Below are 16279 nucleotides of genomic sequence, written 5' to 3' on the forward strand. Positions count from 1 at the left end.
TGTACTCGGTTAGGAAGTCCCAACTTTTTGGGGATATTCAATAAATGTTAAAGATATGCTAGATAAAAACAACCCCACTTAACATTTCAAGAACATGAATAATCATATTTGTCTTGGGTAAAATGTTCTCTCATAAACATATAAGGATGTGGAATTTCATCACCAAAGAGTGGGGTGGACATTCTACATGACACACGTTTTGGTGTACAGAAAGCATACCACAGAAACTCACATCATTAGTATTTTATTATCCAACTTACAGAAGGCCTTGCGTGTTAACAAAACGAAATGTCAAAAAAAAAAAATGCAATGCAGAACAGATAAATGATACTGTACAAACTTTTTTAAAAAAGGAGTCTCTCTTAAAGTGGAACTGACAGCATTTTAGAAATATGAAATCGTATTAAAATCTGTTCATATACACCCCCGGGAAGAATGACACTTAGAAACATTCTGACAAGCACTTAGATAATGTTGTTTCAACATTTTTTTCATAAATTCTTAGAATGTTTGGGATTTACATATACTAAGGTGGTTGTGAAATTTCTACAGCAATATAGAGTGGGAAATTGGCAGTGAGTTTGGACAAGTAATAGGTTTTATTTACTGCGGTGTCTAATAAAAACATCCGTCTTGTCCAAGTCTACACAGACTGGTGTGCTGTAGGCAATCGGAGCTACAGTAGGGCTTTATACAAACAAACCATTTGCCAGACAGGCCTGCCAGCATTCACTTTGAACTGGACTGTGTGTTTACAGGCAGCTACAACAGCGCAACTTTTAGATCATTTGAGCACATTCGATAAATGCAACAAAAATATACCTGAATGGAATTCTGCAAATACGGAAACACCACAGAGTGAACCGAATTACATTTGGGAACTTTACAATCATTGAGAGGTGGGCTCTCTCTCCCTCAGTTATGCAAATCAACAAGAACAACTAATGCTAGGCTGAGCAAGATGAGCTAAAATCTAACAAAAGGGACAATAGATACAGTTGAAGTCATAAGTTTACATATACTTAGGTTGGAGTCATTAAACTCGTTTTTCAACCACTCCACACATTTCTTGTTAACAAACTATAGTTTTGGCAAGTCGGTTAGGACATTACTCATTTTTCCAACAATTGTTTACAGACAGATTATTTCACTTATAATTCACTGTATCACAATTCCAGGTGGTCAGAAGTTTACATATACTAAGTTGACTGTGCCTTTTAAACAGCTTGGAAAATTCCAGAAAATGATGTCATGGCTTTAGAAGCTTCTGATAGGCTAATTGACATCCTTTGAGTCAATTGGGGGTGTACCTGTGGATGTATCTTTGCTTGACATCATGGGAAAATCAAAAGAAATCAGACAAGACCTCAGAAAAAAATGTGTAAAACCTCCACAAGTCTGATTCATCCTTGGGAGCAAGTTCCAAACGCCTGAAGGTACCATGTTCATCTGTACAAACAATAGTACACAAGTATAAACACTATGGGACCACACAGCCGTCATACCGCTCGGGAAGGAGACGCGTTCCGTCTCCTAGAGATGATGCGGAAAGTGCAAATCAATCCCAGAACAGCAAAGGACCTTGTGAAGATGCTGGAGGAAACAGGTACAGAAGTATCTATATCCACAGAAAAACAAGTCCTATATCGACATAACCTGAAAGGCCGCTCAGCAAGGAAGAAGCCACTGCTCCAAAAGCGCCATAAAAATGCCAGACTACGGTTTGCAGCTGCACATGGGGACAAAGATCATACTTTTTAGAGAAATGTCCTAGAAATACTCTATTATTCTGACATTTCACATTCTTAAAATAAAGTGGTGATCCTAACTGACCAAAGACAGGGAATTTTTAGTAGGATTAAATGTCAGGAATTGTGAAAAACTGAGTTTAAATGCATTTGGCTAAAACAGCTGTGATTTACAACCTGATAGCCTAATATTTTTGGGACTACCAAGAAATGTATTGGTGAATAATTTTTTATTTTTATTTTATTTATTTTACCTTTATTTAACTAGGCAAGATCAGTTAAGAACAAATTCTTATTTTCAATGACGGCCTAGGAACAGTGGGTTAACTGCCTGTTCAGGGGCAGAACGACAGATTTGTACCTTGTCAGCTCGGGGGTTTGAACTCGCAACCTTCTGGTTACTAGTCCAACGTTCTAACCACTAGGCTACCCTGCCTGAATCATGCATTGAACTGCATCCATCTATTCTGCCAACAATGCCTTAGTCTACATCATGGACTGTTTAGTCAAATAGAAGCGATTTTTAAAACTGTTACAAAGTTGATTTTGTAGCGTAAACTGGGAATTTGACATTTTTTTGTCTGATATTATGATTGTTTGTTTCATATCTGCAAAGTAGTTCAAATTAAAGGGTGGCAGGAACACAGAATGAGAAGTACAACTCAACTCATTCTGATTTGAATGGGTCTGCCTTTTTCTTGGGTCTACCTCTGCCTCTCTTCAGGCCAGGAGTGGTCTGAGTAGCCATCTCCACCAGTATCTTCTTGGGGCTAGCAGCCTTCTTCTTCGGGCTAGCAGCATTCTTTTTAAGGGTCGCTTTCTTCTTGGGGATGACTACCCTTTTCACTCCATTCACCTCTGTAGGGAGAAGATTACAATTTCAAAAAAAGTGAGATTTAGCCTGAAGAGAGGGGAGGGGAGAGAAGGAAAAAAAGGAGATTCTTACCTTTCTTTTCAGCTTTTCTTTTCTTGGCGGGAGTGCCGTCGGTCTCGTCATTAGCCTCCCCTTTATAATCTACCGCTCTCTTTCTTTTGGGAGTCTTCTGTAAGGAGAGGGAAAGAAAAGAGGGATGAGAACAAGTGCAGAGAGAGAGCAACAGCAAGAGAAACAGTGAGAGAGAGCGAGCGCAGTGGTCAAATCTCCCAGTCCGCTTGCAGAATCCTTGGAGAAGGCCGAAATCAAACATGAAATGAGAAACTCTGCTTGGGTACACGACGACCGAACGTTTACATCTGCCCAGAGCCTTGTGTGACATCTGAGCAAATGCAATTATCACTGCCATCTCGCAGAGTAAGAAAACCTTCTACGGGAATAATCCATTCAAAGTACAAATTAAATTATGGTTCCATGACTATCTAAATAACAACAATGGTCAGCGCTAAATTCTGTTTCTCGGGTCATCATTTAAGGCATCTGGAACTTTCTTTGGGGTCAAAGTTGAGATTTGATGGTTTAGTAACTGACAAAGCAGAGCTGTATCCGTACTTAGTGAGGTGATCCCTTTGGTACCATTTTCATAAACTATGACTTAATTTTTTCCCTCTTATACAGATTAAAGACTAAAACGAGATAATAACTTTGTCCATGAAATCATACCAGCCGAGAAGGAGGCGACGAGAAAGATGCACTTAACGACAGCAATCAAATCCTCCATCTCTCCTTCCTTCCCTCCTCCCTTCCACCTTTCCTCCATCTCTCAGACTGTATAATGAACGCTCGCCCCTCTCTCGGACTTGAACTATCACTCACCCAACCCCCCCTCTTCTCTTCCCTCTCTCCTCTCTGCTGACTTCCATTTTGCCAATTGCTACCTCATGATTACCAGCAGACCCTGCTGAGCTGAACAGATTGGCTGGATAATTACATACAATAACGGCAGTGGGCAGGTAACCCTCAACTGGCATGGGCCAGCTCCCCGGTGGCACCTTCCATATGCAAACGGCATTGTGGGTAGTGCGAGGAGGGGGGAGGAAGAGGGGAAGAGGGAGGAGATCCCTCCCTCTGCCGTGAGAGCGGTGCGCTGATTGCGGGGCCGCGCCGACACCAAGGTTACCGTGTCAGCAAATTTGTGATACATTAGCGAGGGATAAACACAGGTACTCAGACCTGTCGGATAAGAGGGATGGAGGGAGGGAGGAGAGGAGGGAGGTAGAGAGGAAGGAAGAGGGGAAGATAATGAAGAGATGGGGAGAGGAGGAGGGAGATTGGTAAGATGGAGAAGGGAGGGCAGGAAAGGGAAGGAATTGTGAGAATCGAGTGAGCGGGGAGGAGAGAAATGGAAAAAGGCTTTTGAGCTGGTTGGAGGAATCCCAGTGTGGAAGCCAGAGTAATGTAGAAATGGCTTTGAACAGCAAAATGAAGGCTCTGTGTGTGTGTGGTTTGGGTGTAAAAACACCAATAAGCAGCGGTCAAGGTACATCTGTTAAAAGCATCACACCTTAATTGGATTTGAAAATCAATGCACTTGGCAGCCATTCACACTAACGTGCACAATTAGTCTGGGATCGTGCTCAGGCATTTTTACATTTCAAATGGCTTTTAACAGGTAAACACATTAGGGGTGGTTGAAATGGGCTCCGTTTGAAAGGCCGGGCTTCAAAAAGGTCTGGAGCGTGCCAGGTTTTAAACGCTGAGGCTACCATGACCGCACAGCAACACATCTTTCTGTGTTGGGCTCTTTGTGGACCGACCTCGACAGAGGACAATGGCCCGACTCCGTTGACCGATGAGAACTCCAGCTTGTCGTCATCTTTGGCGCCGATCGACTTAAGCCCCGCCTCCAGAATGGACCGGAGCTTCTGATAGGCCGGCTTGTCTGTGTAGCTTAGAGTCTTCACCTCCTCCATAAACTTCTGAAGTTCGTCTAAAAAGGAGAGGAAACAATAGATTTGGGGAGGGGGGGGGTTTAAGATTTGAGCCTTACGTTTTAGGTCAGGAGTCCCCGCACAAAGCAAAGATTGAAGATAAAGTTGTATATGAGCTGCGCTGCTTACCCCAAAAAGAATGACTGAAGATCATAACATTAGAGACATTGTGCACACCATGAAAATACAAGTTTGATATTAATAACAGCTTAACTCAATAGTTAAGCCCCGGTGTTTCAGCTGCTTCCTTCCTCAAGGGATGCTGTCCAAAGCAGCACCATCTCCAGTATACAAAAAAAAAGAAAGTTGATTTAGATGTTCCATTTATGGTAATCTCTACTGAGAGGGTCACACAGATTTAAGAACACATTTTAAGTGAGTCCTATCCACAATTAAAAAAGGTAGCTAGCTGCAGTGGTTTCATTTCTACTGTTCAATGAAGCACACAGTAGAAAATAGTACGAGGCAATGAATTTCTACCTGATTCCCAAGCTGCTCCAACAACCTTGTGATAAAAATACAGTCATCCAACACAGAGAAGAAACAATGTACCATATTGAACCAAAAACAGACAAACTAAGTCAAATCAACGATTCACAACTGACGATAAACTGAAAAACTGATGCTCTGAACACTTGTTATCTAGGTGTTGATCCACCTCTACGCAGACGACACCATCCTGTATACATCTGGCCCTTCTTTGGACACTGTGTTAACAAACCTCCAAACGAGCTTTAATGCCAAACACTCCTTCCGTGGCATCCAACTGCTCTTAAATGCTAGTAAAACTAAATGCATGCTCTTCAACCGATCGCGGCTCGCACCTGCCAAGCATCACTACTCTGGACGGTTAGAATGTGTGGACAACTACAAATAACTAGGTGCCTGGCTAGACTGTAAACTATCCTTCCAGACTCACATTAAGCATCTCCAATCCAAAATTAAATCTAGAATTGGCTTCCTATTGCGCAACAAAGCCACCTTCACTCACGCTGCCAAACATACCCTCGTAAATCTGACTGTCCTACCGATCCTCAACTTCAGCGATGTAATTTACAAAATAGCCTCCAACACTCCACTCAGCAAACTGGATGCAGTCTATCACAGTGCCATCCGTTTTGGCACCAAATACTACACACCACTGTGACCTGTAGGCTCTTGTCGGCTGGCCCTCGCTACATATTCGTCGCCAAACCCACTGGCTCCAGGTCATCTATAAGTCTTTGCTAAGTAAAGCTCCGCCTTATCTCAGTTCACTGGTCACCATAGCAACACCCACCCGTAGCACACGCCCCAGCAGGTATATTTCACTGGTCATCCCCAAAGCCAACACCTAAATATGCCGCCTTTCCTTCCAGTTCTCTGCTGCCAATGACGATTTGCATTTTTTTTTTTAAATGCTGAAGTTGGAGACATATCTCCCTCACTAACTTTAAACATCAGCTATCTGAGCAGCTTACCAATCGCTGCAGCTGTACACAGCCCAACTGTACACAGCCCATCCAACTACCTACCTCATCCCCATATTGTTTTTATTTACTTTTTTGCACATCAGTATTTCTACTTGCCCATCATCATCATCATCATCATCATCTATCACTCCAGTGTTAATCTGCTAAAATTGTGATTACTTCGCTACTATTGGCTTATTTATTGCCTTACCTCTGTACTCCATTTGCACACACTGAATATAGATTTTTTTGCTATTGTGTTATTGACTGCACATTTGTTTATCCCATGTGTAACTCTGTGTTGATGTTTTTGTCGCACTGCTTTGCTTTATCTTGGCCAGGTCGCAGTTGTATTTGAGAACTTGTTCTCAACTGGCCTACCTGGTTAAATAAAGGTGAAATGAAATGAAAACAGAATAAAAAAATAAAAAAGGTTACACTCCTCTACCCGCATTCCTTTCCTCTCTCCTAATAAAGCCAGCACTGGCACTTTGACCTTGGGGCTAAGTCAAGAGAGAGTGAGGAGGAGAGGATAGAGGGATGAGGAGAGGAAGTGGCACGGTGCGTCAGCCCCTCTTCCTTCTGCTCCGTTGCTCCCAAACTGTTGTTTACCGCCTGGGTGAAAGCTAAAATAAGTCACACCAAACAGAATTAGTGATGATGGCGGACACAACAGAACCATGATGGCTCCACTGCAGTCACCTCTCTCTCTGGGCCGTTGTGATGCGTTGCGTGTTGCTGTACGCACAAGACAACAGCCCGCGGAGAAATCTCTCCTTCTGTCACACGGCTGCCACAAAGCGCACAGAGCGGGCGCTGCCACATAGGGATCAGAGAGGAGGCCGACAACAGTAGGCGGAGAGGAGGAGGGAGGCAAGGCCCTGGCTTCAGGATTAAAGGGACAGTTAAACTCCCCAAGTCAAAGTTTGTTATAAGGCCCAGCGCAGTCAAAAAACATGATTTCACCCGAAACATTTCCACACTATGAAGTCGGAATGATACTGTAATATTGTGAAAATGCCCTTTAGTGTAAGAGCTGTTCGAAAAGACGGCCTGAAATTTCAGCCTGTTTTGGTGGGATGGGGTTTTGGCCCGCCTAGTGACATCACCAGAAATGAGTTAATAGACCAATGAGAAAGAGTGTTCCATACCTCTCTGCCAGTAACAGCTAGTTTTCAGTATCCCCCACCCCACTCCCAGACAGTCCCAGCAAAAGTCTTGCTTGAGAAATTGCTCTTTGCTAAGAAGCTATTTTTGTTTATTTTTGACCACAATTGAAAAAAAAAAAAAAAATAACAGTAAAGGTACTTCAATGTTAACTAAAAATGATTTGATGTCGAGATAAAAAACAGCTGCATTGGACGTGCTCCTACTTCAGATAGAATTGTCTTGTCGACTATGGCCCCCATGTCCATATTCTAAAGGTGAATGATATGTAGAGCCAAATTAAATATACAGGCCTCAATACCGTACGAATGGCCCACAAATCATTCAAAATAAAATCTACAACATATTTGAAGCGTTTTCACTCCAAATGGCTAGAAAACCTCAGTGAACACTCTAGCCGTCCCCCATACTGACTCTCACCTATGCTTCACACTGATGCACTCAACACATATGTAAGTTCACGGCTTCACAACAAAGTTAAAGTGGAAAGTTTTGTTGCGGTCGGAGAATTAGCGGTGGTGCTAATGAATTAGCATTCATTATGAGGGAATCGGCAGGTCCCATTATTATGGAGTGAACAGCCACTCTCCTCTCCTCTGTGTGTGTGTGTGTGATGAAGAAGTGCTTCAGTTCAATTAGGGCTGGTTGGGGCTGTGAATGAAACAGAGGCACGGGGTGTAATGTGGAGGGCTGAACTCCCAACACAGGTGTTCTCAAGGACCACAGAGAGTCAGTCAGTTCAGCTAGTAATGACGACGTAACTGGCAAGTCCCCACAGCAATATGGGCTTCGACACAAAAAGGAAACTGATAGCAGGGGCGAGTCCAAAATAAATAAATAAAAGGTGAATGAAAAGACCTCACCTGGCTTGTCTTGTGAGGAGAAACATTGAGACATGAAGTCTGAGATGTTATCTCTGCATCTGTGAGGGGGAGAAAAAAAAAATTAAGAGGGATGTACACACAAGCACTTGTGCGTGTTTTGCACATGCAGGTACGTGTGTGACATCTTACCGTAGTTTTGAGTCTCTGACGTAGAGGGAATCTTTCAGCTTGTCTTCCCAGGGCAATTTACTACAGAGCCACTGGACCATACAGTACCCCAGGATCTCCAGATCACTCCTTCTACAAGGTGCTGGAGACATACAACGGTTGAGTTGACCAATAGACGCTAAACTCTGGACTTACATTTGCCGACATAATCAGCGATGGAGCTGTTGAAATCTGCCCGTGTAGGTGTGCATTACAGCAGTTGTTGTTGTTGTTATCCAATTTCAAAGCGTAATTGGCTGTCACAACGTTGCATAGCAGAAATGGGCATAAACGCGGGGATATTTCAACACAGCTCGCAAGCTTTCGAGTCGCCAACCATTAAGTGTCTGTGTGTGTCCTTGTGTTTCCTCCTCCCATCGAAAACGACTGGTCGCTAGGTGTGAACGGCAGGTTATATGCACCTTAACCGCTGGTAGCTAGGTGGTGTTGATACAAGTAAATCAACAATAAAAATAAAATAAAAAATCTGTTTCAAACCATTTCCAACATTTGCTCCCAAATGAACGTGCCCCTGGCTTGGCTAAAGGCGAGGTGTACTTACAGACTCCTTTGTGTGCGTCGATGCTGGTGAACTCGATGGTCCCGTCGTGGCACCTCTTAGGGTCCTCCTTGTACTCCTTCAGTATGCCTTCAGGAGAGTACCTATAGGCCAGCCCATAATCTACTAAATAAACCTATAGGGTTGCAAACAAAAACAGACAAATTCATGCATGCACACATATCCAACCTAAGGAATATACACGAGATGGGCCTAGAACTAGTATATTACTAATAAACTGTACGTGTGTGTGTGTGGGGGGGGAAATCACCTGGACTACAAGAATAAAATAAGGATCTTTCCCTTTCAATAAGATTTGATAAGCATAAAGATACATGGGCTCCGATACAGGAACGATGCGTTATACAGTAGATTGAAATTATTCAATACGATTCGGTTTGATTAGAGAACAAATCGATGCAATTTGGTTATAATATATGCCATTTGGTTTGATGCACTAACATTTGTTGCACAAACACATTCATTTCCTATTCTAAATTAAACATCTGCTGCTGATGGAGCTCATGAGCTGGGCCTCTCTGAGCTAGATCTGTCTTGAGCTGACTTCTGTGTGTGTGTGATGTATGGTCTATGTACTACGTAGTCACCTGAGCTGAGCCATAAGGGAGACTTGGCATATACCACCCCACTATAAGAGTGTGTGTGTGTGTGTGTGTGTGGTTCTGAAATCACCTAATTAACTTGCCATTTTGGTAGATTAAGTGTTTAAGATAGCAATGTATCAATATTTATTGTTTACAAATCAGCTATGACATAGCCAATGAGTACATAGCACAATTTTGGATTTCACCCCCATCTCAAAATCGAAGGGTTTCGACCGACAGTTTGGAAGTTCTCCTCTTGCTTCAGCCATGCAGTGCACTTTGCAAAAATGATAGCTCATTATACATCTAAAAACCACCATACACACACGACTGTTTAAAGCAAAATTACCAACGCTGCTGTTGACGATGAACCTGATCAAAATAAAAATAAACCCTGTTCAGCAGCTATAGCCAGATTACAGTTGTTTCCGGTAGCTTACTTTTATTCCGGTGAAACACACTGTTCATCAGCACATAAGATAACAATAACCTAGCAAATGACATCGGTTGTCACTCGACTAATAAAAGCCCAACATCACGGAAGTAAGTTTAGCACTTGAACGCTAAAGGTGCCACGCAGACGTGGAAGATCAGGAACGGGCCTCCAACCTGGCGTTAGTAAGCACGCGAAACTGGGCAGGGTGCGCAGTTTCACAAGGGCATGGACATTGCCTGGGGATGTTTGGCACGCACGCAAAATGACTTGTAGATCAATGACAGTCGACACAGTTACAAGCAGTTCGAACACTGAGCGGCATTTTTGGGAAGGTAGAAAGAACGCAATATGAGCAACAGCAGCAATTCCTAGCGGTTTTCTGGACAGACGCGTGCTACATTTGGATAGGTTTGGTTTCCACGGACCGATGCGCATCGGCGAATCGTCACATACGTACAAAGCATATAATACTAGTCATGGCTACAGTACAGAAAGTTAAACAAATGTTTCCAACAACTGCAGGGAGGGAGAGAGTAGGCAGATTGAGAGAGAGCTAACACTGAGACTCCCAAGGGTCTGCTTTCTAAATTGTCATTTAAAAATAGCACTTTAATAACACACCATGGATACATTATTAATCTCTAAATTAAATATTTGCCCCTGCCCCCACCTTGTTTGCTTGAAAGATCTCTTACCAGTCATCTAATCTCTCCCCTGTTTAGAGGAATGATGAACGCCTCCCATCACCCTCTTCTCTCTCTCTCATTTGTTTAATTGAATCTAATCAACCAGTGGCAGGAGCATAATCAAATAAATAAACATATCCTTTGTTTTTTTTTTCAACTTAGCTACATATCAGGTCAAAGGAATTACTTCCCTTGAAGAGGTAGAGACAATCATTTGAAATTGTACCCAGACTGAGAAATAGGCCTCCCCTCTGAAACCGTAATCCACTACACACAAAGCACATAGCTAGCTAGGCTACATAGCCCTGATAATATAGTGACCAAGTATGCGAGCCATACCACTCCCGCGGTACTATCACACCTGATTGAACTAAAAACTTAACATCAAGCCCTGGCTTAATAATGAGCTCAAAGTCAGGTGCGTTAGCACAGGGCCAGATCAAAAAAGAAAAAAAGGTGCCAATCAATGCAGAGTGAATAGCAGACAGGTGGGACAGCCGCTGACCTGATTGGGGTTGTTGTGGCTGAGGAGGAGGTTGGATGCTTTGATGTCAGCGTGGACATACTCATGCTCATGGATGTACTCCAGAATGTCAAGCTACACAAGTGAGCGGGGGAAGAGAAGTCAACAAAAAATAGCAAACACATTATTTCCTGAGATAGTAGTGCATAGGCAAACAAAATTAGCGAGAATTTTAAAAAATGTTAACACAACACTCAAGACACAGTAAATGAGATAAACAGCCAACATTTTTTTTAATTATTTTTTAATAGCGTGAATGAAATAAATCAATGCTTTAGTTAGCTGTCCCCCCCGATTATCTAAAAATCGTCAGTTAAGATGACTAAAACTCACGAGTCTCAGGCCGAGCTGCAGGACCAGTTTTCGGGGGAACCTCCTCCCACTCTCCTCAAACTTCTTCTGCAGGTCCGTCCCAAACCGGTCCATCACCATGAACCTGTACCTGGGAAGGGAGGAACCAGAGGAAAACAGATTCAGGGGGCATCCCAAATGGCACCCAATTCCTATAGTGCACTACTTATATGGCACCCTATGGGCCCTGGTCAACAGTAGTGCACTATAAAGGCAATAGGGTGCCAATTGGGGAGCACCCAATCGCATATGTTAATCAATCAACATCCCTTTCTTTGCAGCTGGAGAAGTGGCGGGGTTGGTTGGACATTCATGAATGCATAACTTTATGGGTGTCTGTAAAGTAAACAATTGCTATGTTGGTTCAAATCAGTGTTGTCACGATACCAGAATTTTGACTTTGAGACCAGGTTTAGTATCACAATAGTCGATACTACCACGATACTCGATACCAAAATGACACCACGGCGAAAAAAGAAAGTGTATTTGCCAAAGTCATGGAATGGCACTTGATCTACACACATTTTTTTTTAGTTCAATATCACTACATGAATGCATTAATGAATCAATTATACAACTAATTTAACATTGGGTAAAAAATAAACAAAGTATATAACAACATAACATAATAGTCTATTGATAAAGTGGGTAACTCAAGATGTAGCCTAGGCCTTTTCACAATGCAGGTGGATGCATATTAAATAGGAGTGTGTGCAGGCATTGAGTTATTGAGCTTGTTTTGGCTGATTTCAAATCAAAATGTTATTTGTCACATGCGCCAAATACAACCCTACCGTGAAATGCTTACTTACAAGCCCTTTTCATGGGCCTACAGATGAAAAACAATATTTCCATTCAATTTGGGACTTATTTTCAATATCTTCTTTTATAAAAGTGTGTGCTGTCTCTTTAAGACCCATGATGGCATTCACACACACAGTTCCAGGCTCAAGCAAAGATGATTTTGACTGGGAGAGACGTGAGGCTGGGGAGATTAAGTGAATAAATAAAGTTTTTGGTGACAATCAGCTTTGAAAATCAGCAATATTCTGCGGACAGGGTAGAGCTAGCAATGAGTAAACGGAGCAGGCACGGAGCCCTAGCGCTATGAGGGGGACATCGGCTGCGTTGATCGACTTGATCCTCTCTCGATCAGTAGATGACTTGAGAAACATTTGACAAAAGTACCGAAAGTAACAGAAATTCTAGTGCCAAACCGTTTTTCATGTTACACTATCGAAAAAAGTACTAAGGTTTCGGGATATTGTGTAACACTAGTTCAAAGGTATTTAAATGAGACTGCCATCAACGGTACTGAAAGAACCAGGTTTTAAAAAGGCACTAGTCAATACCTGTTCCCTCCTTTCTCATGCAGTCCAGACCCCCAGTACTTTGGCACTCCCAAATACTTTGTCTTGTGAGACTTCATCCAACTCTGAACTACAATACAAAAAGAAAAAATGGAGAACAGTTGTAAAAAATAATAATAATACATATGAAAAACAGCATAAATACTCAGCTAAAACAACATCACAACATGCTAAAAGAGAGTCACTTGTTAAGGGTTAAACCATATGACTGCAAGTGAAAAGTAACAGTGAGGCAAATCAAGATAGTACTATTTAGCCGGTCATACAAATGCTTCCAAACACACTTCCTAAAACTTGGTGGTGGTGCTCAAAGTAATGAGAAGGATAATTCCATGGGAGGCGAGCCAGAGGCGGTCGCAAGCTAATCTGCTACTGGGACAAATATTTACCAACAGACACCACCATATTCCATGAATAAAATATGAGCCTTCGTTCCTTAGTAATATAACAGTTAATTGTCAGGGGAGATTGACATTTGGATTGTTATGATATAAAATGCAAAGTTGTGGCCTTGGGGCGAACGCAGGAGCCAAAGGCACCATGTTGGAAAGTGAAGACCTCACTACATGGCCCTACTACTTCACTTATTTAATTAAGAAAGTTGTTCATTTCTCTATTTGTGTTTGTTTGTTTGTTCCAGTGTTGAGGGACCGCGTGGGTGTGCAATCACGAGGGAGGGAGTGGTATGCATACTTTGATCCGGCTTGGCAGCTCGCATGTAGAACTTGAGCTCTGAGAACAGTGGTCCGTTGTCACTGGGCTCCTAGATGAAGGGGGGAAAAACCAGGACAGTTGACCAAACAGTACAGCTTTATTCATCCCATTTGTGTCAGTTTATGACAGCATCAGGAGCATAAGATCAGTTAAACTAATCCTGGAAACACTATACAGAACATGCAGCATAGGTAAGCCTGGAGTCATGCAGGGTAGTCAGAGTATATTGTCATCAACTGTACAGGCATACAGTAAGGATGCTAGATGTTTCCTTTGTCTTGCGTGTACAGGCATGAGATAGAACTGAGGCCAATCAGGCAATCATATACAAAAAGGCTTGGATTACCAAGCCAGAGTTGTCTTACCACTTTGATGACATATGGGGCACCAGCACCAACCGTTTTAGATGAATTCTCATCGGCTGTAAAACAATAACAGACCTCAGACTAGCCTAGAGTTTAAAAGGGAATGGGCTGGAAATACATGTAGTATTCCTGATCTTCTGAGATCAGCAGATGAGGAATTCCCCGATCAATAATCAATGAACTAGCCTAGATGTGTTTTATAACCCATGTTGCCATGCCTCCCTTACCCAGATAGAGCAGTCCGAAGCCGCCCTGTCCAATGGGGGCTCCCAGTTTCCAGGACTTCTTGCCAGTATCTGTAAGTACTTCTCCAGGGGGGAACTCCTCAGCAAGCTTTCTCTTTTCTGGTCCTCTGCCCTTCCCTGCTGCCTTGGCTTTAGGGGGCATCTGGAGGGACAGGATAGAGAATCTATGCAATCTAGTGATACATCTAGCAGATGTAACAGTGCTTCCTTCAACAAAACTATCTTGCCACTGCCAGCCAGTAAGGGAGCCTGGCTCCTCCCAAAACATATAGCTTGTTATAAAGCTAGCAATGCCTTAATTTGACCTTCACCAACATTTCTTGAATGTCTCGGTGAGGTTTGAATATGATGTGTAAACAGCATATCACATGATACTTCACTTGAGTGGCAAGCGACTGAATGAAGGGAACCAATAAGGTAGCTAGCACATCGATTACTTCTGGCTCATCGAACTACCTAGCTAAGATACACTATATATACAAAAGTATGTGGACATCCCTTCAAAATAGTGGACTCCGCTATTTCAGCCACATCCGATGCTGACTGGTGTCTAAAATCGAGCACACAGCCATGCAATCTCCATAGTCCTACATTGGCAGTAGAATGGCCTTACTGAAGAGCTGAGTAACTTTCCACATGGCAACCTCATAGGATGCCACATTTCCAACAAGTCAGTTTGACTAATTTCTGCCCTGGTCAACATTGTAAAGTGGAAACGTCTAGGAGCAACAATGGCTAAGCTGCGAAATGGAAGGCCGCAAAATTTCACAGAATGGGACAGCCGAGTGCTGAAAAGCGTGTAAAAATTGTATGTCCTGGGTTGCAAAACTTACTAGAGTTCCAAACTGCCTCAAGAAGCGACGTTAGCGGGCGGGCAAAAACCTAAGATCACCATGCATAATGCCAGGCGTCAGCTGGAGTGGCATAAAGCTCGCCGCCATTGGACTCTGGAGCAGAGGGAATGCCTTCTCTGGAGTGATGAAACACACTTAACCATCTGGCAGTCCAGACACATTTGGGTTTGGTAGATGCCAGGAGAACGCTACTTTCCTGAATGCATAGTCCCAACTGTAAAGTTTGGAGGAGGAATAATGGTTTGGGCTAGGCCCCTTAGTTCCAGTGAAGTGAAATCTTAACACTACAGCATACAATGACATTCTATACAATTATGTGCAACAATTTGGGAAGGCCCTTTCCTGTTTCAGCGCAACATGCACAAAGCCAGGTCCATACAGAAATGGTTTGTCGAGATCAGTGTGTAATAACTTGACTGGCCTGCTCAGAGCCCTGACCTCAACCCCATCGGGATTAATGGGAACACCAACTGCTAGTCAGACCTAATCTTCCAACATCAGTGCCAGACCTCACTAATGCTCGTGGCTGAATGGAAGCAAGTCCCTGCAGCAATGTTCCAACATCTAGTGGAAAACCTTCCCAGAAGAGTGGATGGAGGCTGTTATAGCAGCAAAGGGGCTCCAACTCCATATTCATGTCTATGATTTTGGAATGTGATGTTAGACGAGCAGGTGTCCATATACTTTTGGTTATGTTGTGTAGCTTATTATCGTCAATCTAGCCAGTTTCACTCACCAAATGGGGCGAGAGGGTTTTTCCTATTTAGCCAACGTTAACTACTAGTTGGTAGCAACATTTTGCGAACTTAAACGCCAATATCGGGTAAACAAGCGTGCATACGTTTGAAAGATTGTCAGAACATATAGCTAGTTAGCTTAACTATTTTGCTAACGTCGTAGATACATTAGCTATCTGACATTAGCAAAAACCTTGCCTTTGGATGATTAGATCGCAAAACCCAGCGTTTCCATAATAATCGTGTTCTTAAACACGGTATATCAATATATCTAAACAAAGGCATTGGATTTCACAGGTTTATAACATAAACCTTTAACAAACCTCGTTGACTTTATTGTTAATTCCAAGCTATACTCGATGCTTCTCAAAAATTCCCGCACTGCAGTCCAACCGGAAATCGATTGGCGCATTCTGCAACACTGCTCAAGCCTATTGGTCAGAAACACTTTCTGACATTTGCATATTTACAGGGGTGCTGGGAAATGACGTTCTAAATCGAATGTGACGTTGATGCATGTGCTCATGCTGAGGAGGAGATGAAGGAGGATAAAGGAGAAGAGGAGCAGCAGC

General features: G+C 42.8%; 1 protein-coding gene across 2 annotated transcripts; it reads right to left on the bottom strand.

The window, feature by feature from the left end:
* Positions 1-228: 228 nt before the first annotated feature.
* On the bottom strand, positions 229-16180 carry LOC118362773 (serine/threonine-protein kinase VRK1-like). Of its 2 annotated transcripts, none has more exons than XM_035743370.2 (13): positions 16031-16180; positions 14099-14258; positions 13872-13927; positions 13486-13555; positions 12775-12862; positions 11405-11513; positions 11054-11146; positions 8825-8957; positions 8245-8365; positions 8095-8153; positions 4440-4612; positions 2695-2788; positions 229-2606 (listed from the first exon to the last, which is right to left on the bottom strand). In XM_035743370.2, the coding sequence occupies exons 2-13, from the start codon at positions 14256-14258 to the stop codon at positions 2416-2418; spliced, it is 1347 nt and encodes a 448-aa protein (XP_035599263.1). In that variant the 5' UTR covers positions 16031-16180; the 3' UTR covers positions 229-2415. The 2 variants fall into 2 exon arrangements, with proteins under 2 accessions (XP_035599263.1, XP_035599262.1); XM_035743369.2 differs by having other exon boundaries at positions 2695-2791; positions 16031-16178.
* Positions 16181-16279: the final 99 nt, after the last annotated feature.

This window comes from Oncorhynchus keta, chromosome 29 (assembly GCF_023373465.1).
Source record: "Oncorhynchus keta strain PuntledgeMale-10-30-2019 chromosome 29, Oket_V2, whole genome shotgun sequence".
NCBI lineage: Eukaryota > Metazoa > Chordata > Actinopteri > Salmoniformes > Salmonidae > Oncorhynchus > Oncorhynchus keta.

Excerpts from the sequence above, each read along its gene's own strand:
- LOC118362773 (XM_035743369.2), bottom strand. The coding sequence starts at position 14,258 with ATGCCCCCTAAAGCCAAGGCAGCAGGGAAGGGCAGAGGACCAGAAAAG. Across the intron at positions 4,613-8,094 it reads CTCCTCACAAGACAAGCCAG|ACGAACTTCAGAAGTTTATG; the intron begins GTGAGGTCTTTT and ends TCTCCTTTTTAG. Across the intron at positions 2,792-4,439 it reads GGCCATTGTCCTCTGTCGAG|AAGACTCCCAAAAGAAAGAG; the intron begins GTCGGTCCACAA and ends CTCTCCTTACAG.